The sequence below is a fragment of the Neovison vison genome, chromosome X, assembly GCF_020171115.1.
Source record: "Neovison vison isolate M4711 chromosome X, ASM_NN_V1, whole genome shotgun sequence".
NCBI lineage: Eukaryota > Metazoa > Chordata > Mammalia > Carnivora > Mustelidae > Neogale > Neogale vison.
Window position 1 is genome coordinate 112444557 of NC_058105.1, and position 26345 is coordinate 112470901.

Here is a 26345-nt window from a genome sequence, read left to right on the forward strand (position 1 = left end):
GTAAAATCATACTCATTCTGGCCTTGAAATCTCTGGGCCAGCCAAAATCTCCAACTTTCAAACACTAGGGGGCAGGCCGAGATTAGCATAGAAACGATTGTTTCCCTTTAGGTCAGTGGTTTCTAACTTCGCTTACGTAAGCATCACCTCGGGGTGCCTTTAGGCGTCCTGAAGACCAGACCCGACTCCTAGCTATAGAGGAATCCCCAGAGGGTGGGGCTCAGGCAGCAGGGTTCTGGAAAGCTGCCCAGAAGATTCCGGCGCGCCGCTAAGGGCAAGAACCACAGCTCGGGAGCCGAGGCGTGGGGGTCAAGATGGCGCGGCGTAGGGCGCGGTGCCATAACGGAGTCGAGCTCCGACGACCCCTGGCCTCCACGTCACACTGTCCGTGCTGCGCGGTGCCTTTCATCGCTAATGGCGGGGATCGGTCTGTCCTCCGGGCAGCAACACGCCCGGCGCCGCCGACCGAGGGGGAAGCTCCCCGCGACCGACTCCGGCTTCCCGCCAATGACAGAGGCTGCAGGCGCCGCGCACCACCCCCGGGCCGCCGCGAGCCCCCACCCCGGAGCAGCGAGGCTCCGCCCCCGGGCGGCTGCTCCGCGAGGGTGCGGTCGTGGGGAGCGACGGCGGGTCCTGCGCTCGCGCTCTCCAGTCCCTCAACTGCCCCCAGCCGACCGGCTCGCGTGGCCCGGGTCTCCGGTGGTGCACGCGGCCACAGAGCGCGATGAGGCGGGCGGCGCTGCGGTAGGTAACGGGGCCGGCGTGGCGCCGTCCTGGGGTCGCTCACGCTCGCGCTCCGGGCTGCTAGCGGGCCTGGGCGGAAGGAACCGGCTGCCAGCTGCAGGGACTCATGCGCTGGTTTGGGGGCAGAAAGGGGGACTGGGTGGGAAGGGGCCCCCTGGGTGGGAAGGGGCCCCTGGCTTCCACCACCGCGCCCGGACCGCTGCCGTCTGGCTTACGGTGGGGCGCCGCGACCCCCACCTTAAAGGCTTCTGGAGCAGTTTGGTATTAAAAGCGAAGCGGCACTTTAAGGGAGGAAGTTGGGTGTTCCTTGAAATTCCTTTCTCTGTGTTCATCAGGGGTGTGGTTTGGAGTTAGCCCCTTGCCGGAAAGCTCGCATTTAGGTTTCCACATTAACTTTCCAACTCCTTGCCCTCCTTTGGAAAGCATTTTCGGGTTAAGTGCTTGACCATTTGGACCCTGGGTAAAGTGCGCAGAGATTGCGGGGTACCTCTTGGGCTGTCAGGAGCTCACTAGGACCGTGTGCCTAGGGCCTTTGGTGCTGATCTAAATTTTACCTAATGAGCAGCAAGGGCGCGAGGTAGGGGACTTGATTAGGCTACTTGGACAAGGAGGATGCCTTTTTGTATGTGTCACATGCCAGCTTGCCCACTTAACGCTTAGGGGCTTAGACTCTAGGACAAGTCTGGCTCTCCCCCAGCTCCTTGCACCCGAGCACTCCAGCTGTCCCCAGATTCTTTGTGCCTAGCAAGGTCCCCAGGGGCCTTACCCTGTTAACAGCGTTTGAAATCATCCCACTACAGGTGCCACCAACTCAGTGTGGCCCACACTTGCGCTGACCCTGAACTCCATCATTTCTCTGGGGGATCGTGGATATTTCTCTCTCTTCTCTCTCACTCACTGTCCTAATGGATCTTGCTATCGGTTGAAAAAGGTTCTCTCCCTCTCTTTCATAGAACTTAAAAAATAAAAGCTTTGTGAACATTGTTTAGACAGTGTTACATTACAGGAAGGGCCACAGTTGACTTCAGGTTACATTGGACATGATGGGAGGGGCCTTCCACAAAGCTACATAGTCTTGGGGCATCTGGGTGGCTCACTTAAGTGCCTGCCCTCGGCTCAGGTGTGATCTCAAGGTCCTGGGATCAAGCCCACATCCAGCTCCCTTTTTAGTGGGGGGTCTGGTTCTTCTTTTCCTGCTCCTCCTGCTTTTGCATGCCGGGCTCTCTCTGTCAATCAATCAATCAATCAATCAGTGTTAATAAAAAAAAAAAGCTACATGGTCTTGCCATGTGCCTTTCCCCAAGGAATCCTTGTTTGATCTCCTCTCCGCCTTGGAGGTCTCTTTCTTTGCCCTGAACTCCCCTAAACCTGCGTTCCTTTCTTGTGAGTTCTGTTGAACCTTAACACCTGTTAGTGTTCAGTGAGTGCAAGAGTTCATGAACGAGTACTGTTTGAGATGATTAGGTTATTTGACAAGTGGGCAGTCTTTGTAGCTTCTTTTCTCCCCCCAGACTCAACAGAGAGTCACCTTTGTTCAGGTTCTAAATTGAGGCATTTCCGCGGAGTGCAGGGCATGTGGTGGCATTGCCTGTTAATGTACTGAAAACTCTTCCTGGACACCTACCCTAAGCTTGGGACCCAGAACAGAGCTAAGACACTTCTGTCCACACCATAGGTGACTTCGGTGACTTTCTAGGCAAGACATGAAGAGATTGGCCTCCTTGATCTTCTTTCATTGGAAAAATTCAATCACAGAGTCCTCGGGCCTGAATGTCTCAAAGGCTCTTGACAGTTTCTTCTAAAGGCCTACCTAGGAACGTCACTGTAAAACTCCAGAGAGCTAATCAGGGGATAAACCAATATCCCTGAGATACTGAGGTGTTGGGTAGTGATGAAACCATTCTTACGCTCCCTCCACCTCAGTGCTGCATATATAAAAGAGAAGTAGCCCGAGATTGTGAAAAATACAGCTTCCTGCAGATGCATTCATGCGCGCATGTGTGTATGTGAACTTCTTTCTCCTTATGACAGTCCTGTAGGATAAGGCACTATAACCACCCCATTTTACAGATGAAAAAACTTTTCTGGGGGTGGTGGGGAGTTAGTCCTCGCTTGTCCTGGCATGCGGTAGTAAGAATTTACTAATAATTTGAACTAGAATGAGTAACAGTATTGGGGGTTCTGGACCTCTCCACTGCCTTGCTTTCTTCAACTTGCATTCAGGAGATTGTTTTGTTAATCTCTGATATTATATGTGTGTTATCCCTGATGTGATAGTGAGCGATTAGGAGTCAACACGTAAACAGTGAACTGAAACCAACTTAACTTATTTTGGCAGACTAGGCTAGGCACATTTGGGCAATAGTTTTTATTTTGTTTGGGGACTAGGAGATTTCTGCCCCAGTCCAATAAATATTCTCTTTGAGTCTGGAAAGGGCTAATTCTGTTTTCTTCTCTTTTTTTTTTTAAGATTTTATTTATTTATTTGACAGACAGAGATCACAAGTAGGCAGAGAGGCAGACAGAGAAAGGGGGAAGCAGGCTCCCTGCTGAGCAGAGAGCCTGATGCGGGGCTCGATCCCAGGACCCTGGGATCATGACCCGAGCTGAAGGCAGAGGCCTTAACCCACTGAGCCACCCAGGTGCCCCTAATTCTGTTTTCAAATTGATTAACTTACAATTAGCTTTACTTATGGTGTGAGAATAAAGAACAAAATAAACGTTCATGTTTCATAATAAACGTTCATAATTAATTTACTTAACTGTTTACCAAATTGATTCTGGGCTTCTGAAGTTAATAAAAAAGCAAGAGTAGATCCATTAAACCTGGCTGATATCTTTTATTTATTTTATAGATTGTTAGCTAATTGTTCTCTGCTCTCATGAAATGTTTACTCCAGTTGGAGAGATGATTTATAGAATAGCATCATATGGAAATATACATACACTGGAGAAACAAGTACAGACCCTTACAGGAAAGTATATACTAAGGATGTGGGATGGCCAAGTGTTCTGGGAGGAGGGGCTGGTTTTTGGGGTTGCCTAGAAGCCGGGGAACCTAGTCCAGTGTGTTTTATCTTGTTTCATAGGTTTTGTTCCTTGAACAAGGGGCTGCTTATTCCTGGCAGAAGATTGACTCAAGGATCCCAGAATCCAGAGAAAAAAGGAGTTATCCATATGCATGAAGGTAAGCATGGGTGTTTACCTTTGAGGCCCACGTGGTTAAAAAAAAACCAAATCTGTCTTACTTGGGAGCCATATAGATAGGTAGTTTAGGACAAATGAGACATACTAAAAGTAGATTTTTTTAAAAAGATTTTATTTATTTATTTGACACACACACACACACACAGAGTAAGCACAAACAGGGGGAGTGGCAGGCAGAAGGAGAAGGAGAAGCAGGCTCCCTGCAGCGCAGGGGAAACCTGATATGGGACTCGATCCCAGGATATCTGGGATCATGACCTGAGTCATGAAGGCAGTGGCTTAACCAACTGAGCCACCGGGTGCCACCTTAAAGATAGACCTTTCATAAACTTCTCATTTATAAAATGATCAGTATAGTTTTCAGTAGAAACCACATTCAGAATTTTGGAGCTTTTGTTCCTGGGAGCCTGGGAGATGGAGCTCTTTCAGTAAATGATTTCCACCTTCCTTGTATCAGTACTAAAGGGGAAAACATGGACAAAAGACACCTGTTGTATAAATAAGTCATGGGCTCTTCATTTGTAGCAACTAAATGCTCCTAATCTATAGTTTTTTTAGAGAGGCTATTAATCCTTGCTTGGTTGGGACGCCTGGGTGGCTCAGTTGGTTGGGCAACTGCCTTTGGCTCCAGTCATGATCCTGGAGTCCCGGGATGGAGTCCCGCATCGGGTTTCCCACTTGGTGGGGAGTCTGCTTCTCCCTCTGACCCTCCACTCCCCTCCAGTCCCCTAGTGGTTACAGGCATACCTCAGAGATATTGCAGGTTCAGTTCCAGACCAGCACAATAAAGTGAAGATCACAACAAAGTGAGTCAAATCATTTTGTTGGTTTCCCAGTGCATTTAGAAGTTACGCTTACCCTATACTGTAGTCTGTTAACGATACTGTAGAGACTACACTGTAGTCTGTTAGCGAGAGTGCTATGTCTAAAAAACAGTGTACATATCAAAGCAATTAAAATAGTACCATCAAAGCTCACTGGTCACAGATCCGCATAACAAATATAATCATTATGAAAAAGTTTGAAATATTGCAAGAATTGCCAAAATGTGACACAGAGACATGAAGTGACCAAATGCTGTTGGAAAAATGGCACTGATGCAGGGTTGCCACAACATTTCAATTTGTAAAAAACATCCTATTTGTAAGGGACAATAAAGTGAAATGCAATAACGTGGGGGTATGCCTGTATATTTTGCAGTTCTCTATGATTTAGTTGTTTTTTTAAAGGTTTTATTTATTTCTTTTATTTTAGAGCGAAAGCACAAGAACATAGGGGGAGGGACTGAGTGAGAGGGAGAGAATCCCAAGCAGACTCCAGGTTGAGCGCGGAGCCCAGTGTGAGGTTCGATCTCACAACTCTTGAGATCATGACCTGAGCCAAAACCAAGAGTCAGACATTTAACCGACTGAGGCACCCAGGCACCCTGATGATTTAGTTGTAATTAGAGTTTGTACCAAATTTATGGCATATAACAACTGTTTGACAGAAAAATCAACTATTTTTCATTAAAGTGCATGTTTATCTAACCTTATTTTGTTTTGATCAGTTAGTTATTGAAGGACCAAGGATTGCTATAGTTAATTTCCTGTAACTAAAATATATATTTTATGAATCCTATATAAATGCATGTAAATAGGTTTATTTTTTAGTCTTTAATTTCCACTGCTTATCTAATTTATTTTCCCTTTATCCATATAGCATGTTCACCTATACATGTGAATCACGGTGTGTGTGGTAATTTGTATCAACTTTTTTTTTAAGTGCTTAATTTTTTTTGGCATTAATTCACTCTTGCACATTTTGAGCATTAACTAAAATTAAATTGCTTTCTTTGCTTTTCCTTGATCTATGTCTTTGCTTCATTTTTGTGGCTTAAACTTCTCTAACACTTAGGATAGTATAAAAAATCAGAATGAGGACTTGGCTATCAGTGTTAGTCCCCGCACTAAGCAGTCTGATCTATTACTGCCTAAAAGGAGGTGACAATTTTGGTCATAATATCTCCATCATAAAGGGGCTCCTACTGACTGTGATACTGCCCCACCTGATGAACGTTTGGAGTTACCCTTTTTTGTTTGTGTAAATAAACCCCAGTGATTGGCACCAGAGCATTCGTTTTTTGCTCTAAGGCAGCAATAGTTGTTTCAGGTTTTTAGAAAGCAGAGGCTTGATCCCTTTCCTGAGCTGTTTGTTGTGGCATTAAATGGAAATTAATCATTCTTTAAAGCTTTTGAGCACATGAACTGCTTTTCTTTTTTTTAAATTAACTGCTTTTCATAGTTTTGAACTCATTGCTATAATCCAGTTCCAATTTTCTTTGTTTCTTGGAGTGACCTCTTTATTTTTATTTTAGTTCGTGATAAGTTGCGGGAGATCGTAGGAGCATCCACAAACTGGAGGTAAGCACGCTGTGTGGCCATTCATTCTTTTTCCCCCGTAGGCAAGGCTGTATTTAGGCCCAGCTGGTGGTCTCATTGTAGGGATGGAAGGGGTCCCGTGTTCGGAAATGGGTTGAGAGGTTTTTTTTTTTTACTTGGGGGGAGAAGACCAACATTCCAACATACTCATCATTTGATGTACTGTTGTCATAAAATATCGTGATTTGTACACACTCTGCCTTTTTCACAGTGTATTCTGGTATTTTACCTCACTGGTTCTCAGCAAAACCTGTGACGTGCTTATGGCATATATTCCTATCCTTTTTACCGATGATGAAACTGAAACTCCGAGAGACTGAAGGATTAAGTATTAGGGTTTGGGACTTAAACCCAAGTTTCTTGGTTTTTCTCTTTCATGCATCCTGACTTCTTATTGCTTCTTGTCAGTTCATAGTTAACCCAGTCTCTGAGTACTTCCCCACCGTGAAATAAGATAATATCCTTTTTGGTGTACCAAATTTTGAGACTAAAGGAGACAAAAACAAAAAGCAGTCACTAGACATAAAATAATCTATTGTTGGTGTAGAAATTATCTAAGGACTTCTTTTTAACTGTTTATATGAAAATTTTCAAATTATTGAAAAGTAGAAAAAATGAATACCTATGTCCCTACCATCTTGATTGGATACTTAGGGTTTTCCACTATTTCTTTTTTTTTTTTTAAAGATTTTATTTATTACTTTGACAGAGAGAGATGCAGAGAAAGGGAACACAAGCGGGGGGAGTGGGAGAGGGAGAAGCGGGCTTCCTACCGAGCGGGGAGCCTGATGTGGGTCTTGATCCCAAGACCCCAGGATCATGACCTGAGCCAAAGGGAGATGCTTAACCGCTGAGCCACACAGGCACCCCTGGCTGAACTATTTCTAAGTAAATTATAGGTATCATGATAGTATGACACTTCAGCGTGTATCTCCAATAAATAAATACTCTTGTGTAACAAAATCAGCAATTATGTAACTTTAACAAACAGAATATTCTCTTATAGATGTAAATTTATAGTATTATAGTAATTCCTCAAATATCTTTTAAAGCTTTTAAAAAAATACCAAGATCCAATAAAGGATTGTATATTGCCTTTAGTGGTTATGGCTCTTTGGTCTCCCCTAATCTGGAATAGTAGACAATTACCCTCCCTCCTTTTTTTTTTCTGTGAGCTTCACTTTAAAGAGGTCAAGCCATTTGTCCTGTAGAATGTTCCGTATTTAGGATTTACCTGATGCCATTTAACTTGTTCCTTTACCCCCTCTATTTTTGGTAAGCTAACAGTTTCTGGCAATAATATCTTGTAAGTGAAACTTAGAAAGACATCTGAACTAATGATATTGTCAACATTTTTGTTTCCTATCCCCTTGTCTCTCTCTCCTGTCCCACTTTAATTATCTTTTCTTTTTCTTTCCTTTCCGTCTCCTTTTCACGTTCTCTTCCTCTTTACCTTTTGCTCTGCCTTCTGTACTTCTTTTGGATATGCTCCATTTTTCTTCCTCTGTCTCTTCTGAAATTGAAGGCAGAGGGCAGAGAGAGAGAGAGAGTGAGCGAGCGAGCGAGCGAACTGGGGCACAGAGAATGTAAGAATTGTCAAGATGAGGAATGGGAATATAGTGTTCAATGGCCACTGTGTTCTTTAGCCCATACACATGTTTGTGTCCATCGCTGCATTTTAAATTCAGTGTCAGGTGTTCTGTTTTTTGAATACACTTTTTGATGAAGAGAATATATGGTTGGTTTGGGTGTATCTCTCTCACTTATAAGTGGTTTTTTTTTTTAATCTACAAGCCCAAGGTATTCTAACAGAAAATTTTTAATTCCACCACATGTCAGGTGGGGAGGGAGGGAAGGAAGAGCAGACGAGGTAGGTCCAGACCTTTGTTTTCCTCCTTTGATAGTGTCTGGTGTGCTTGCATGTCACTGGCATGTGGGATAGCACTGCCTCTGTGTTTCATGAAGTTTGCATCCTTTCTTCTCAGAGACCATGTGAAAGCAATGGAGGAAAGAAAATTACTTCAGAGTTTTTTGGCCGAGTCACAGAAAGGACTGCCGCCCAGGAGAATGAGAGACAGTTATATTGAGGTTCTCTTGCCTTTGGGTAGTCAGCCTGAATTACGAGAGAAATATTTGACTGTTCAAAACACCATAAGGTAACACAGTGCTCTTTTTATTGCTGTCATTTATTTGTTTTTATTTTATTTCCTTTAATTACTGTGACTTTGAGATGTAATTCCCATATCATACTATTCAGTTATGTAAAGTGAGCAGTCTTGTGGTTTTTAGTGTATTTATAGAATCAAGCAGCCGTCACCACAGTCAATTTGAGAAACTTTCATCTCTCTGAACTGTTCTTCCTTTTTAAGGGATGATCATCATGATTTTCATTTAATTGCAGTTGTCTTTATTTCACAGATTTGGCAGGATTCTTGAGGACCTTGACAGCTTAGGAGGTACTGGTATTATTTTAGTATTTCTAAATAGATATTTACTATTTTAGTTTCTATAGATATACATTGAATCCTTTGGCTGGAGGGGACCTTTTAATTCTTTAACTTGTACAGATGAGGATATTCTAAAAGAGGAGTAAAAGAAGACTCTGTTACCTCTGAGTTGTCATAACTTTTTTCCTGAAAATGTAGATTCCTGTTTAACAGTTGTAATCTCATTAATTCTTCTTTCTAATTACTTTTCAAAAAGTCTTAAATTTATGGGAAAGTTGCTAGTACAGTACAAAGAATTGTTCTTCTCTGAGTCATGTAAGATAATGACTTCACCCATCACCCCCCGTGGTTTTCATTAGTCTTTATTACAAACAAGGACGTTCTCCTTCATAACCACAATACAGCCGTCAAAATCTGGAAATTAACCCTGCTGCTTGAGATTCTTTAATCCTCGGACCCCATTCACCTTTCACTAGTGGTCCTTTGTAGTAGAAAGGATCTAGTTCTGAATCACATGTTGCATTTAGTTGTTGTGTCAAGAACAGCTCCTCAGTGTTTCTCTGATCTCAAAGACCTTGATACTTTGGAAGGCGGTAGGCCAGTTCTTTTGTGGAATTTCTCTCAATTTCAGTTTATCTGATGCTTCCCCATGATTAGATTTGAGACCTGCATCTTTGGCAGGAACATCACAGAAACGATGGGGTGTTCTTACTGCAGCTCATCAACTGGTGCAATATTCTCATTTGTCCCATCACTGGGATGTTAACTCGGATTCCTTGTTGAAGGTGGTGTCTGCCAGGCTGCTTCTTCTTCTTCTTCTTTTTTTATTATGTTCAGCTAGCCACCGTATAGTACATGGTTAGTCCTTGATGCAGTGTTCAGTGATTCGTTAGTTAAGTAGAACACCCAGTGCTCATCACAGCACGTGCCCTCCTCAATACTCATCACCTGGTTACCCCTCCCCCGTGAAACCCCCACATTGTTTCTCGGTGTCCATAGGCTCTCATGGTTCATCTCTCCCTCTGATTTCTCCCCCTTTGGATTTCCCTCCCTTCCCCTATGGTCCTCCGAATGAAACCATCTTTCTCTGCTTGACTTACTTCACTTAGCATAATCTCCTCCAGTCCCGTCCACACTGATGCACAGGGTGGGTACTCATCATTTCTGATGGAATTTTATTCAGCCAGACTTCTTCACTGTAAAGTTACTCTTTTCCTTTGTAATGAATACGTACCTGGTAGGCAGGTAAATTTAGACCTTATAAACAGTCCATTTCTCATCAGACCTCCAATTTGTTATTTTAAACTCTATATGGACTCAAGGATTCCTATTTTATTGAGTGGATTATGACAGGTCACTTTCATCTCTTGTGGTGCTCAGATTGGGCTGGGACTGTCCCAGTCCTTTCACACTGGCCTGTGTTTTTTGTGTTTGTCTTTCTTTCTTTCTTCTTCTTTTTTTTTATTTGATGTGTCCCTGTCATTCTTTGAGCATGTCCTCACTTTCTGGCACAGGAAGACATTTTAGGCTTATTTGTACTTTCCAGGACTTCGTCCCAGAATCAGCCAAAGCTCCAAGGAGCTCTGGTTCTTTTTGATGGAGAATGGTAATTAGAAACCAAGATAATGGTGCTGGGAGTGGTCCTCGCTGCTGGGGTGTCACTGCTCCCATGCCCTTTCAATAGATGAGGTGGGGAATCAATGCACATGCACATACATTTACATCTATGCTTTTCTCTGTGTCTGTTTATCCATCTATGAAAATGATGGGTTCGTGCTGACAGTTCTAATTCTGGTTCAGCACCGCAGGTTCATTGATTTCTTGCCTTTTTGTATTTGTAATTCCCTTTCCAGCTGGCTCCATTTTTCTAAATTCATTTACTTATTTGATCAGTGTCGGCTGCATGAAACTAATTTCATACTTCTGCCACCCCATCCCCTCACGGACCCATCATGGATGCTCCCCTCATCTCACGGGGATTCGTCCTAGGTCCCCTTCTGCAGGGTCACCGTCCTCATTGTGCTCAGCCTGCAACATGCTGGGCCGCTGCTCTTGTTGCCTCCTTCTTTATGTCCTCCTGACCCCATTTGGGCTTCAGCATCCTATTCTGGGCTACCTTACTTGCTCTTACTAATGACTTTTGGACTGAACTGTTGGGAAAGGATTTAAAGAAAGGCTCTAATGACTTCTACAATATAGACATTAAGTCCACTGTTGGGCTTAACACCCAGCTGCTTGTCCCTTCAGATTAAATAAACCTGGTCAGGGGCACCTGGGTGGCTCAGTCAGTTAAACGTCTGCGTTTGGCTCAGGTCATGATCCCGGGGTCCTGGGATTGAGCTCCACATCGGGCTCCCTGGCTCCTGTTGATGGCCATTCCTTTCACCTGTTGACTTGATTCTGTTCTTTCTAGTTCTTCCAGCAACTTGCCTTATCACTTATGCTTTCTCATATCTCAAGCCTTTTCTCAAGTTCACATTTCCTTCAGCTCATAAACATGTTCAAGGTTCTTCCATCTTACAAGGAAGACTATGTAAAGCCACTTTCCCTTACAACACTGTCGAACTTTCTCCCCCACTTCAGAGCTAACTTTCTGGAACGAGTTAGAAAAAGTCATTTGCTCTTATTTTTTTTATGTCTTGACTTCCTGTTTACTTCGTAGTCTCACATGTTTTGGCTTCTGCTCATCCTTGCCATTGAACTGCTCTTGCCAAGCCCTCCACTGGCCCCCTTATTTCATGATCTAATGGGTGCCCAAGGCTTACCTGATCCCTTTGTGGTTCCTAATATTGCCAAACTCATCCTTGGGCATTGGGGACATTTCCTCCTGCCTCTCTGGCTGTTCCCTCCCAGTCTCCTTTGTGGGTTCCTCTTTCACTAGTAACCTTTTCAATGTTGGTTATGCCCAGGGTTTTGTCTTCTGCGCTTTCTTGCTTATCTGTACGCTCACTATAAATGGTCGCATTTACTGCCAGTGCTTCACTTGTTCTCAGTATGTGGAATCCTTAGGAAGCTGCGTTTCTTGCCTTGCTTTTCTGAGTTCTAGACCCATTTGTCCTCCTGGACATCTCCATGTGGATATGCCATAGGCTTCTCAAATTTAACATGTTGAAAATAGTCCATTCTACTCTTCTTGTATTCTCTTTTTCAGTGAATGGTGTACCATATTCACTCAGGCGAGCTAAAGACCTGGGGTTATTACAATTTTGCCAAGTGTACTTTCTTCTTAACTCTAGGATCTTTTCATTTCCATTGGTACTGCCATAGGCCTGCCACACGTGATTTATTTTATGAGCACCACAGAGGCTTTTAAATGGCCTTTCCTGCCTTTAGCCACTCGTTCCCCCAGTGCATCCTTTAGCAGGCACATGGATGGAAGGATTTATTCTCACTTAACTAATATTTATAGGATGCAGACCCTGGGCCCTGAGGGTAACTGATCTAAGTTTGAATGAATCATGGGGAAGCAATGAGGCCACCAAACACAGAAATATAATGCAACTTTAAGTGGGTTGTCATTTATAAGATGCATAGAGCCACGCTAAGCTTATTGAGACATGGAAGGTACACAGCCACAGGGCAGTGTAGGAGTCAAGGGTGTTATGGGGAAGGAGGGAAAACTTAAGTGAAGTAATTGCTTTATGATTAGGAAAGAATCAGAGGGAAAATAGATAGCTGAGTCCTTGTGATTTGTTTCTCTTTTCTGAAGATGTTTGACGCTGTCAGACTCATGTGCTGGGGTCTTTCTCTAATTGAGGCACCGCGTCTGTGCAGCGGTAACAGGACACCTGGTAGGCTTGGGCTTTGGGCTTTGGTTTCTTCACCAAATCTAAAATTGAGTGGGCAGTTAGATTAGAGAATCCCCAAATCTCTTCAATGTATGAAAAGTCTTTGGTCCTCTGGTAAGACCACTAGTGGGATATAGGGGGTTGGGTCTTCAAAACAAGATAATTTCAGGGCATCAGTTGTAAATGTTGAGAAATAATTTTGTTTTTCCTTTATTTTGTTCTCTTCTCTAATAGTTCTTATTTGCTACATGCACACCAGAATTCATGAAGCTAAGATGTCTCCTTTGTCAATAGTTACAGCCCTGGTAGATAAGATTGGTAAGCGATATTATTTTCTGAGCATAATTTGAATTCTCAGTAATTACAAGAGGTTATTGAAATTAAGGGAAATATTTTCCTTTTATGGGGGCATTTTTATGTATATATACAAAGGAAAATGTCTAGAATGCTGTATTCCAAGATACATATTTATTATAATATTCTTTGAGTGGAAGGGTTTTGCATGATTCCATTTTATTTTTTATATTCTTTGCATTGTCTGCAGTTTTCCAAAAGATACATAAATTTCTTTTGTATGTCAAAAAAGTTATTTTGGTTTTGAAGACTAAAAAAAAAAAGAAAAGGAAATGTGGTAGAATTTGCCAGAATTTCAAGTGAAATTTTCCAGTTGTAATAGAGAAAATTTTGGGTATGGTTTGAACTCAGATTGATTTTCTGTTTTGTAGATATGTGTAAGATGAGCTTAAGCCCAGAACAGGACATTAAGTTCAGTGGCCATGTTAGCTGGGTTGGGAAGACATCCATGGAAGTGAAGATGCAAATGTTCCAGGTGTGTATGCATCTAAAGTTTGCCTGCTTGTTCCAACACCTTCCAACACCACCGGCCAGGCCTAGTGAAAGAAAAGTGTATTTACCTCTCTGTGAATGGACAGATATACAGCTCACCACTTCTAGAAAAAAATAAGTGAAAGTTCATGTCATGCAGATGGTGGGTTTTTTTTTTTTTAGATTTACTTATTTATTTTTAGAGTGAGAGAGAAAGAGAGAGAAAGCAAATGCGGGGAGGGGCAGAGGGGGAGAGAGAATCTCAAGCAGGCTCCCTGCTGAGCCCGGAGCCCAACCAGGGGCTCCATCTCAGGACCCTGAGATCATGACCTGAGCCGAAATCAAGAGTCGGACGGTCAACTGACTGAGCCACCCAGGCACCCGGTAAATGGTGGGTTATTAATGTCCTCCTCCTGTGTAAAGACTGATACATTATTTAGTGTTTATGTTCCGTGTGTATTACTTTAAAATCACATATAGATATTTACCCCAGAGAATTCACACGAGTCTGAGTTCCATTAGGCATGAATGGTAGTGGTCACTCTGTTAGTTTCCTAGGGCTGCGGTAACAAAGTACCACGAAGTAGGTGGCTTCAAACAAATTGTCTTGCCGCTTGGCAGCTGGAAGTCCAAAATCAAGGCCTCAGCAGGACCATGATCCCTCTAACATCTATATCCCAGCTTCTGGTGGTTTGCTGGCAGTGCTTGGCGTTCCTTGGCTTGCAGCTCTGATGCTTCAGTCTCTGCCTCCATTGCCGTATACTCTTTCCCTCTTGTGTCTCTATGTCTCTTCTTTTTTTTTTAATTAAGTAATCTCTGTGCCCAGCGTGGGGCTCGAACTTACAACCCCGAGATTGAGAGTCACATGCTCTACCGAATGAGCCAGCCAGGTGCCCCTCTTCTTACGAGAACATCAGTAATGTTGGAGTAAGGCCCCACCCTTCTCTAGTATGACCTCATCCTACTTCCAAGTAAAGTCATGTTCACAGGTACTGAGGTGTAGGCCTTCATATCTCTTTTCAGGACACTGTTCAATCCGTAACAGTCACTTAGACCCATACAGCAGTTAGGAACAGCTCCTCTAATGAGCAGAATTCAGAGTAGCTATTATAAAGAAGTAAAGACATTTGACCAGAAAAGGTTCCTCAAAGAGGATAGTAGCACAGAAATCAGATTATTCAGAGTACGAATGGTGAGCACAGCGTAATGGATAAACTTGTTCAGTCACTGTGTTGTACACCTGAAGCTAATGTGACAGTGTGTGTCAACTTTACTCAAAAAGAAATAATAAGGGGCAAAAAGAATGGCTTCTTCAGTCATGCCAAGGTATTCAGTAGGCCCATTATTCAGATACATTTTTTCTGTTCTGGAATGACAAAGCATTTCACCTTTCAGAAAAGTCTGAAACCTGCTCTACAGTAATTAAAGTTTTATCAGAATAGTTTAGTTTTTTATTTGATGCTGTATATAAGCAGTTGGATTCTTTAACTCCCATGTTGCTATAACTGACAGTAAATTTTTTAGAACAAAATGCAGATCGTAGGGGATATAGCTATGATTTGTCCACACTGGTTTTTTTTTTTAAGATTTTATTTATTTATTTGACAGAGAGAGATCACAGACAGGCAGTGGCAGGCAGAGAGAGAGGGGGAAGCAGGCTCCCTGCTGAGCAGAGAGTGTTGTTTATTTTTTAAAATATTTATTTATTTATGGGGCAGAGAATCTTAACAGACTCCACACTGAGCACAGAGCCTGACATGGGGCTTGATCCCAGGACCCTGAGATCATGACCTGAGCTGAAACCAAGAGTTGGACACTTATCTGACTGAGCCACTTTCATGGTTGATTCCTGCTCCGATTCCTGCTGTCCAATCTGCTTTTTGGAGGATTCTTGGTAATTTGAATCTTGGCCAAATAGGTTGAAAAGAGAAGCAGGAGTTATTGCGAGGACAGAGCCAGTGAAAATTAATGTCAAAATTAATGTCAAACTTTTTAAAAAATTTATTTGAGAGACAGAGATCACAAGTAGGCAGAAAGGCAGGCAGAGAGAGAGGAAGGGAAGCAGGCTCCCCGTTGAGGAGAGAGCCCGACGTGGGGCTTGATCCCAGGACCCTGAGATCATGACCCGAGCTGAAGGCAGCGGCTTAACCCACTGAGCCACCCAGGCGCCCCAGACAAGTACAAACTTCTGTTTTAAGTTTGTGTTTCTCATTGGCCATTTTGGCTAATAACTCAAGAGCTGAGTGATCCTTCCGTTCCAGAGAGGAAACTTGGTGGTAGGGTGCTTTGCCTTTGGTTTGGGTACCTGTAGGTTCAAATCCCAGCTCTGCTGCTTATTAGCCATGAGACTGTGGGTAGATTACGTACCTTCTCTGAGCTTCTGTTTTCTCAAGTGTAGCATGGAAACAGTATCATGTTATATTGTTTGGTAAGTATGAATAAAAAAACAACCCAACTGTCTTAATTACTTGGTAGAATTGCATGTCACACAGTGAACACTAATGCTATGTTGGCAGTAATGTTAATTTGTTATCGCTCCTGTGGAGGTGGTCCCAAGTCTTTTCTGGGATTGACCTTCAGACCTCTCTTCCGAGCGCCTTTTATATCTCTGCCCCTGCATGTGCTTCTGCTGCCTCAAATCCAGTGTGTTAGAAACTGAGCACCTCAGTTTCTTCTGCAGCCCTGATCCTCCTCGACTCTCGCCTTCGCCTCCACAGCCTTGTGGCAAGTCTTACAAATTCATCACCCAGAACAGCTCACCAGACTTCGTTCTTGTCACACAAGAGGCAGCGAGGCCTTGAATGAAGCACAGGGGCCTCGTCAGTGAGCCTCCCTGCTGCAGTCTGTGGTCCCTCTGTTGAGGGACCAGTTAGACCTTCCAGAGCCGACCTCAAATCACCTCGCTTTCCTTCTCAAAAACCTTCTGTGACCGTTCTGTGTGCATTACAATCTAAACTCTTCAGACTAGTTAGGATCCAAGGCGCTCCATCAACTAGCTCCACAACCGTACTTACAGCAACTTCGCATTTACATACCTTCCTAGAGCTTGCTGCGGGACATTTTGAACCTCCTAAGAGTAGAGCGTTGTTCGTTTTTGCATTCTCGATGTTTGGGCCTAGCAGGTGTTCCTTCTGATGACACGTACTTGGAACAGTGGGTTGGATGAGTATCATTGCTTATGCTTTCTTCTTGGCCTGACGTCCTCGTGCTCTGGCTCCACAGATCCGCATTCCGCCCGTGCTCCCAGACCCCCTCATGCCCGGATGCTTCCCTCATCCTTCCAGCTCGCAGCCCCTGTCCCGTCCCCATGCCTCCTTCCCCACCACCCCTGCTCTGAGCCTTTCTCCTGGCGCCTCTTCTCCACCGAGCTGCATATGACACATCTGTTTCTCCACTGCTAGGCTATACATGTCTTCAGAACAGCATCTGGGCGTGAGTCGGCCAGCTCACCTCCTGACATCCATTCATGTGTTGTTCCCTTAGCCATTGCTTCTGGAGGGCCTCTTCTGTGCTAGGCATGTGGCAGTGAGCTAAACAAAGTTTCATTCTCTTAGAGTTTACAGTCTAGTAATACTCAATCATTTTCTGCCCTGATTCATACATCAGCAATGATCTGCTCTCTGCTGGTGCTTGTGCTCGGTGCTAGAGATGCAGACGTGAGCGAAAATGGTCTTGGTCCCCAGGGTGTGCCTGCTGCGGAGGGACTCCGCCACGTATGTAAAGGACCGTGATATACGGCCCCCAACTTAGGATGGTTTGATTTTTCAGCTTTACGATGGCGTGAAACAGTGTTCAGTAGAAACTGTACTTTGAAGTTTGAATTTTGATCTCCTCCTGGGCGAGTGATAGGCAACATAGCAGCCGCTGCGAGCTGCCGCTCCCCCGCAGCTACGTGACAGTGAGAAGAGGTGACTCATACACTTGCAACGCGACTGTCCCCGGGCAGTATTGAATACTGTCCCCTTTCAGGGCAGTATTCAATAAATGACCTGAGGTAGTCAGTGCTTTGTTATAAAATAGCTTTGTGTCGGATGATTCTGCCCAGCCGTAGGCTAACGTCTGTGTTCTTGAGCACACTTCCAGTAGGCTAGGCTAGGCTGTGACGTTCTGTAGGTCATGTGTATTCGACTTAATGACATTTGCGCCTTTGGGTGTGTTTGTTGGCATATAATCTCACTGTGAATCGGGGAGGCTCTGTAGTATTGAAGCATCGTACAGTGTTTCTCCACAGGGACGCTCTTGGCATTGCACGTAGGAAGTTATGCAGGACAGTCCCCTGCGTTGTGAGGTGTTTAGCTTCTTGGTTACCCCTGCCCTGTTAGTGATGTCCCTCAAGTCATGTGACAACCAAAAACCTCTCCGACACATATCCAGACGCTCCCAGCAGGGGTGGTGTCCATCTGTTGTGTTGAAAACCACTTTCAGGGGAGGATTTCATTTCCATTCTAGTAGCAAACCAAGGAGGGAATGGTGACCTCTGCCTGGGGAGGAGGGATGGGACAGGGCTGGGGAGGAGTGTCCTGAGGAGGGCGGCTATGACGAAGGCATCAGGCACAGGCATGGACAGGACAGGTTCACTAGCACAGTGCGTTCCGGGACTTCCCAAGTTGTCAGCGGTGGCTAGGGCAAAAGGTGCAGGTGTGAGGGGGGTGTTTGGTGAACAGCCGGAAGGGAATCTGGGCTGTGTTGTGGAAGGCTTTATATGTAGTGCCCGCAGGCTTAGAGCAGGTGCGGGAGGAAGGTTGAGGGGGAGGGTGATGGGGCCTGAACGAGCGCAGGGAGGAGGATGAGGGGTGAGGGGTGAGGTCTACTGACCAGCGAGCCTGGCACACCCCCAGCTGATGATGGGACTTCACGGCATAACCTTCCTGCAAGTACAGACCCCTAGAGGCTAAGAAATGCCTTAAAACCTCAAAGCCTTGTGCATTGTACATGGCTCACTTCATCCACAGAATTGTCACTGATCCTCACCCTTTCTTGGGAGCCCCCGGGCTCAGCTAAGGAAAGCCAAACGGCCTGGTCATTGGCAACTGAAAACACTGACGTCTGTGGGAGCAGAGGGCCCTTCACCTGGCTCTGTGTGCCTTCATGAGGACGGGCGGGCGTGGAGAACGCAGAATCCTGCGCTGCCGGACAGTCCCATGATGCTGATGGGGCCGGTCCCTCTGTGACCCTTGCCCTTGGGTCTCAGTCACGCGTGGTTCCAGAGCCTGTGGGTCATGGCCATCCCAGCCCTTCTCGCATGGATCCTGTTTGAATGTTCGGAAGTCTTTCTCCTCTCTCACACCACAGGCTCCTTGGTCTTGCTGCCTTTCACCCAGAGCTTAGTTCTGTGCCTCGCAGCTCAGCAGATGGTGGTTAATAAACGCGCTTTTTTTCTAATTGCAGCCTTTTCAAAGCATGCAAGCTAGCTGTTAGAATTGCAGCAGGTCTTCCCAGTAAATGCATTTCTTACATCTGTATTTTCTTTCCATTGTTCTTTAGTTACATGGCAATGAATTTTGTCCTGTTCTGGATGCAACATTTGTAATGGTGGCTCGTGATTCTGAAAATAAAGGGTAATTTCTCTTTTTTCCTAATGCTTTGTTTTGAAAATTTCAAAGAGACCTAAAACTAGAGAGAGGACTATAATGAATTTCCATATACCCATCAACTAGACTTAGAATTTTTAAACATTTTTTGCCATATTTGCTTCATCTGTTTTTCCAAATTATATTATTTTGTTATATTTTAAAGCAAATCCTAGACATAATGACCTTTCACTCTGAATACTTTTGTGTAGGGATCACTTTAGAGATGAGGATATTTTCCTAAGAAAAATACATTACCATTAGAGTGCCTAACAAAAATAATAGTAAGTTTGTAATATATTCTCATGGTCAGTGCATATTCAGTTTTCCCCAGATATCTTTTTAATGATCTGGTCGACTCAGGATCCAAACAAAGTTCAGGCACTATATTTGATTTTTAAGTCTATTAAGCCCTTTTATTTTTATTATAGCTTTATCGAGATATAATTCACATACCATACAATTCACCTATTGAAAGGGTACCATTTAATGACTCTTAGTGTATTCACAGAATTGTATGATCTTTTAAGGCTTTTTAATCCAGAACAGTTGTGTGTCCTCGTTGCCCCCTTAGTGTTTCATATCAACTTGTTGAAAGGCCAGATGGGTTCTTCTGTACAGTGTCCAGCTTTCTGGATTTGTCTCGTGGCTCCCTCATGGTGTTTTTTTTTTCCCCACTTATTTCTGTATCCCTAGTATTTTCTGTAAACTGAAGTTAGATCTAAAGTTTTGATCGGTTTCAGGTTCAGCTTATTTAATGAGAGCATCTTGTAGGTGATGAGATCTATGTATCTCAAAATTGTAATGAATCTCACGTATCAAGTCAGGTACAGGTTGTCCTGCTTGTAGTGATGCCGAGATTGGCGTGTGGCGGATCAGTGGTGACCGAACTGACCTTTTCATTGGAGGGCTCACTTATCCTCTTGGGATCAGCAATAATCTGCAGGTCCTAGTGGGGTACAGGGTATTCCCAGAGTGTACTTTGTCACCATGTGAATAGCTAGCTCCCTGTCTTTTTTCAGTGCCTTTTTTAAATAAAGATTTTATTTATTATTTATTTGACAGACAGAGATCACAAGTAGGCAGAGAGGCAGGCAGAGAGAAGGGGGGGAAGCAGGCTCCCTGCCAAGCAGAGAGCCTGACTTGGGGCTCGATCCCAGGACCCTGGCATCATGACCTGAGCCAAAGGCAGACGCTTTAATTCACTGAGCTACCCAGGTGCCCCTTCTTTCAGTGCTTTGAATGTCCATTGCTGATCATTGCTTTAATCATTAAGGTAAATCCTGTCTTTCCTCCTATATTTACTACCTGGAGTTCTGGAAAGAAGAACCTTCCTTTGTTAACTAGGACAGTTTGATTTATAAAGGAAAGTCAGGATTGATGTTTCATTCTTGCCCTTTATTTACACATTTTCCAAGTAATGGGTTGCTTAACTAGCTAGTGATGACATGGCTTGTCTACTTTTTGGCTTTTAAAAAAAAGCATCATTGTGAATTCATGGATTTTAATGGTATGTATGTCAGTAAGTTGCAGCCTTTGTTCTTCCTGGGGCTCAGAGTGTACCATCTTTGTGCAGTAGGACCCCCTTTAAGCTTGCTTCTGTGAAAAGCCCTTTTCGTATTTCCCCTCTAGTCTTCCTGTTCTCTGGTACAGTGGGATATTTGGGCTCATCTAACACATTTCCTGCCTCGGGCCTGGAATCAGCCATTTCTCCACGGAGGCCAGGGTTTCCTCTCAGCGAGCACTGGTATTCAGAGACCAGAATCCAGGCATAAGAACTGTATGTTGTTTCTTGTTTGTCATTGTCTCTACACGTTTTCAGTGGACAGAGCTAGGGTGCGTGTTAAAAAGCAACAAACACATGCCCAGTGTTGTGAGTTTATACCATCAATTCCAAGTCAGATTGAACTTTACAGATTTTAACTTCTTTGGCTTTATACTTTCTTCCTCTTAAGGTGTATTTTTGGTTCCTAACCAGAGTCATGCCCAAGACGTTGAAACAGAGAAACACTGGTGCTGGGGTGGGAGGGAATGGAATGGGATTGCTGTGGGTACAGGACAGTCTAGGGGCCTGTGGAGAGTCTGATTTGTATTAGAAACTTGAAGGAGTCTGCAGCGAGAAACCTTTCCTGCTGCATGGAGAGCTGACTCGGAAGAGTGAGTTAGGATCAAACCGTCCTCTGGTGACTGGTGTGAGCGTAGAATGCAGCCCGTGGCTCTTCACTCCTCCCAGCAGCCCGGCTGACCCGCTGCTGCTCGCTGGCCTGGGCCTCCTTGCCAACCCTGGAAAGGGCTGGATTTAAACTCTCTTGCAGATGATGCTTTTGAATTTTTCTGAGCTGCCATTTCAGTATCTTTGTTTCCATTTTGAGAAATTTACCACCTATAGAGAGCTAGGGTAATACAGTGAGCACTGATGGGGCTTCAGCTAAAGTCACTGATTAATGCTTTGCCACCAGCCTTATTCTATGGCCCTCTCACTCTGAGTACACACATGGACACTCTCTCCCTGAATCACTTGAAAGTAAGTTTTGAGACTACTTCTGTAGATGCTTCAGCCCATACCTCCTGATAATAAGGTCATTCTGCTACATAACTTCGATGCCTTTATTATAGCCAGAAATTGAAGTGGTATAGTGGTGCTATCTAATGTACGACCCACATTCAGACTTTGCCACTTGTCCCTAGTTTTATAGCCCTTCCCCCTGAGTCAGGATCTGATCAAGGATCATGTACTGCATGTGGTTAACATGTTTTTTTTTTTTAAAGAGCCCCCTTTCCATTTTCTGTCTTTTAAGATGTTGACATTTTTTATTTTATTTGGTTTTTATTATGTTAGTCACCATACAGTTTTTGCTGTAGTGTTCCATGATTCACTGTTTGCATATAACGCGCAGTGCTCTGTGTGATCCGTGCCCTCCTTAATACCCATCACCGGATATTAAGGACATTGGCATTCGTTTTTAAAAAATTTTATTTATTTGACAGACAGAGATCACAAGTAGGTAGAGAGACAGGCAGAGAGAGAGGAAGGGAAGCAGGCTTCTGGCCAAGCGGAGAGCCCGATGTGGGGCTTGATCCCAGGACCCTGGGATCATGACCTGAGCCGAAGGCAGAGGCTTTAACCCACTGAGCCACCCAGGTGCCCCAGGACATTGGCATTCTTTGAAGAGTCCAGGCCAGGTGTCCTGGAGAATGTTCTACAGCCTATTTTTGGCTGTTTCCTCGTTACTGCGATCAGGTGAAATTTTTCGGGGAGAGGCGGTATCCTTTTTATAAATGTGAACTTCCTAGTGTACAGACTAGTTGATGACCAGAAAGCTCCTCAGTTGTTCCAGAGTTATTAAGGAAGCAGTCAGGCAGCATTACCCAAGACCAGCAGTGAAGACTTCTTGAAATGAATGGGTAATTGGTCACCTTCCATATTTACTGGGTTATGACACCTCTTAAACTGTAATCTTTTCTTTTCTTCTCTTTAGGCCGGCATTTGTAAATCCACTCATCCCTGAAAGCCCAGAGGAAGAAGAGCTCTTTAGACAAGGAGAATGTATATTAATTTGTTTATAATGTAAAGATACAGTTTAAAAAGCCCATTAACTATACTGCAGAGGAGGTTATGGAAGAGTATGGATGGACTCCTCATGGCGGTCACGTGTCTCTCTCATGCCAGGAATTTATTGAAATTAAAAATACCTTGTTTTTTTTTTCCCCGCTGGAGTCCTCAGTTAGAACAGTTTTATCAATTAGACAATATTCACTAAGTGAAAGAATTTGCTTTCTCATTTTGTAATACATGGATCAGTGAGATAACTGCTGGGCAGGGGTCTAGGTCAGGAGGGTCTTTCCATGTGGTCTTTAATTGGCCCCACCTGAGCCGGTGCAGCTTCCTCCCGGAAGCCAAGAGTCGCCGGACAGCTTACGTAGCCTCAGCAGCCTTCTCTGGGATATGTGTATAATTGCCCGTGGGCTTTACAAAATCTGGAAATGTTCCCTTTGTAGGGTCCAGCGCAGCGCAGGTCAGGAACCCCAGTGCTGTCGTGTGACCCCCACCCCGATCGTAGCTTTTTATTGTCCTGTGTTCCAGTGAACAGGGGGAGAAGGGTCGCCTTCAGTGCCAAGTCATTACTGAAAATGGCTCCCAGTGCTGAGGAGAGGACTACCATCCACGAGATGTTTCTTAACACGCTGGATCCAAAGTAAGTTAGCATGGTGAGATTGCAGGTTGTGAAAGCATTTAAACTTTGGCCCTCTCGTGCTCGCTTCGGTGGCGCATATACTAAACTTTGGCCCTCTCCACAGTTAGGCCTGCCTCGGCATGCTGGGAGTTGTTTGCATATATTTTACTTTTCATCAGTAAAACCCTGGCCTTTCAAGAGGGTTTACCAAATCTCTGTTTGTTTGTACAGAACTGTAAGTTTTCAAAGTCGAGTTTTGCCCCCCAACGCAGTGTGGATGGAGAATTCAAAACTGAAGAGCTTGGAAGTTTGCCACCCACAGGTATTGTAAGTTAATGAAAATCCTTTAAATAGGATAACTCGCATTCATGGTTCTCACGTAAAATCTGACACACCTTTAAACTGACCTCCGTTCCGCAGCATTGTTCTTTCTTCTGTCTTCGAGGGTGGCCGTGAGCTTGTGTATGTTCAGCCTTATTTTATGTCCAATAGGAGCGCAACATTTTCAATCGGATCTTTGGTGGTTTCCTTATGAGGAAAGCATATGAACTTGGATGGGCTACTGCTTGTAACTTTGGGTGAGTTGGGGGGAAGGTGGTTGTAACCATTGAGAAGCAATGTGTACTGCCCCCTTGAATCGAAACATTTCAGCCCAGTCTGGATGTGTTGGGGCAGGTGCTCTGTTATTAGATACACATTACAGTGATACCACCTACCTTTGGTGTTACTTTTTCAAAGGCTGTTGCTCTGCCTTTGTCACTTAGTACATTCAAGACCCGAGAAGAGGTGATGAACAGTCAAGGGAAGAGGTAGAGGGGTGGTCTGGTCTCAGGGGCCTCGCTTACCATTGCTTACTGGTAGGATTATTTCCGCCTTCCCTGGGTTTATTCTTTGATCATTGAAATTTTGCTTCAGCTGATTGTTAGGGGAGAGATAGAGGTCACGTGGATTTTGTGGTTGACCCCAGTTCTGCCTTTTTCCGTTAGTGGCTCCCGACCGTTTGTAGTAGCAGTGGACGATATCATGTTTCAAAAACCCGTGGATGTTGGATCGTTGCTGTTTCTGTCTTCGCAGGTAGGTGTGCGATGAGAGGCAAAAAACAATTTTTTATCGTTTAGGCCTAGAAGAGAAGTTTGTTTTTCTAAAGCCACCGTTTATCTTATGACTGCCTTTCCCCACCTCGCGAATGCACTTGAGTGACTGTCATGTCTACATCTCCTAGGTTTGCTTTACTCAGGACAAGTACATTCAAGTCCGAGTACACAGTGAAGTGGCCTCTCTTGAGAGTAAAGAGCATATGACCACCAATGTCTTTCATTTCACGTTCATGTCCGAAAAAGAAGTGCCCTTGGTTTTCCCCAGAACATACGGAGGTGAGCGGCGGTGTCTGCTTGTTCCTAATGAATGGAAGAACTTTCAAAGACATTTTCCTTCTTTTAAATTGTGTAGGACGTGTACCATTGCCTGTTAGCTCAGGAACATATTTTTAGAAGATCGTGCTTTTGAGGGGCTGCTGCCTGCCGGTGGCTGTCACTGCTCTGCCCAGGCTGGCCGTTGTCTGAGGGGTCGGCGCTGGTGGTGGTCAGAGACTGGTGTAGCCCCAGGAGAGGGGCGCAAGTGGAGGCCCGCTCCCTCAGGAGCCTTGCACGGCCCTGGCCCCACAGGGCGTGCCCAGTGTCACATTTGCACGCTCGTTGCTGGCCTCGTGTTCTCAAGTAGCCTCGTGTTTGTTCAATAATTCTGTAAGGTTCTGCGGGCTTCTTCACGGTTCTCTCTTCTGTGTTTCAGAGTCCATGTTGTATTTAGATGGGAAGCGGCATTTCGATTCCATGAGCATACCGGTGAACTTGAGGAAGAACTACCTTGTGGAGCCCTAGGAAAACCGTACTTGTTGAAGAGCGACTGTCCACACGGACATAGTGCCCGATGGAGGCCTGATCACGTGTTTCTGCGTTTATTCTCCTCCTCCAGAGAGAAGAATGGATTTAGCCTTTAGGATGATCAGAAAGTACACCGAGAGGGTAGCTGGGTGGGGCAGAGGGAGGAGGAGTTATTAAACAATAAATACTCTCCAGACAGTTTAAATCATGACCCTACCATGTTGCCTCCTGTGTGGTAGAGAAAATAGGGCAGAATGCCTTTATACGCGGTTGGAAACATTCCTTTCTGACACGTATCACAAAATATCCATATGTGCTCTTTCCTGCCAAGGTGTTTGGAGGGCATTCCTTAAGCCTGACCTTGCAGTTTCCCTGTGTTGTCTAAATCCTGTCAACCCGACAGGATTCCTCTGTGTTTTGCCTCCCTCTGCTTCCCAGCTTTTGTTGTTAGCAGAGGGCAGAAGAAAAGTTGGTGAAGGGATCCAACAAAAGGTAAGGCATTTGGAAGGATCTGTGGGAAGCTTTAGATCTAAAGCTGTACCAAGAGGAGGTGTTCAGAGAGGCAACACACATGAGCACATGACAACACACAGAGCCCACAGGTTCATTCTTCTGTTTGCCAGGCAGCCCTTCAGCACACTCGGCCAGGGGCCGGCCAGGATGTATCTGATTCAAAACAGAACTGTAATAATAACAGCTGCGGATGCTTACCGAACGCTTGCCCCTGTGCTAAGGCACAGTCTGAAGCACTTGACATGTATTTGCTCATTTACTTTCCCACCAACGCTAGAGGTAGGTTCTGGAACCCCATCAGTTCAGTCCACTCGGGAAACTGAAGCACAGAGACGTTAAGTAACTTGCTCACGGCCCCACAGCTAGTAAGAGCCAGGTGGTGAGCACTCTTAACCAGAACACTCTACTGCTTCCTGGGAATCTAGCAAGGAAGTCCGTGTCCAGTATCACAGTGTCACCTAGGAACCCAAAGGGAGGTATTCCCATGAGTCTAGCCGAGACAGTGTCTTCCTGGATGGAACAGGAGGTTGGCTGAGTCCGGTAGAGACAAAACCCAGGCCGCACAGAAGAGTCCTCCCTGAGCAAGTGCTCCTAAGAAGGAAGCAGTCCTCAGTGTAGGTTCGGGATCAGCGATCATGAACTTGGTTCTGTCACAGAATTAGCTCAAGTGCTTTCTTTTTAAAAAAAAATTAATATTGGGGTGCATGGAGAGCTCGCTTGAGGATCTCAACTCTTCATTTCAACTCAGGTTATGATCTCCGGTTCATGAGATTAAG

At 44.6% G+C, this 26345-nt stretch overlaps 1 protein-coding gene across 2 annotated transcripts; it reads left to right on the plus strand.

The window, feature by feature from the left end:
• The first annotated feature begins 599 nt into the window (after positions 1-599).
• ACOT9 (acyl-CoA thioesterase 9) lies at positions 600-25267 on the plus strand. 2 transcript variants are annotated; one of them, XM_044236058.1, is made up of 16 exons: positions 600-744; positions 3834-3931; positions 5653-5679; positions 6308-6353; positions 8357-8527; positions 8790-8827; positions 12841-12924; positions 13332-13435; positions 18916-18989; positions 22481-22548; positions 23086-23197; positions 23408-23498; positions 23669-23754; positions 24163-24250; positions 24399-24549; positions 24965-25267. In XM_044236058.1, the coding sequence occupies exons 1-16, from the start codon at positions 725-727 to the stop codon at positions 25051-25053; spliced, it is 1347 nt and encodes a 448-aa protein (XP_044091993.1). In that variant the 5' UTR covers positions 600-724; the 3' UTR covers positions 25054-25267. The 2 variants fall into 2 exon arrangements, with proteins under 2 accessions (XP_044091993.1, XP_044091994.1); XM_044236059.1 differs by lacking the exon at positions 5653-5679.
• The last annotated feature ends 1078 nt before the right edge of the window (positions 25268-26345 follow it).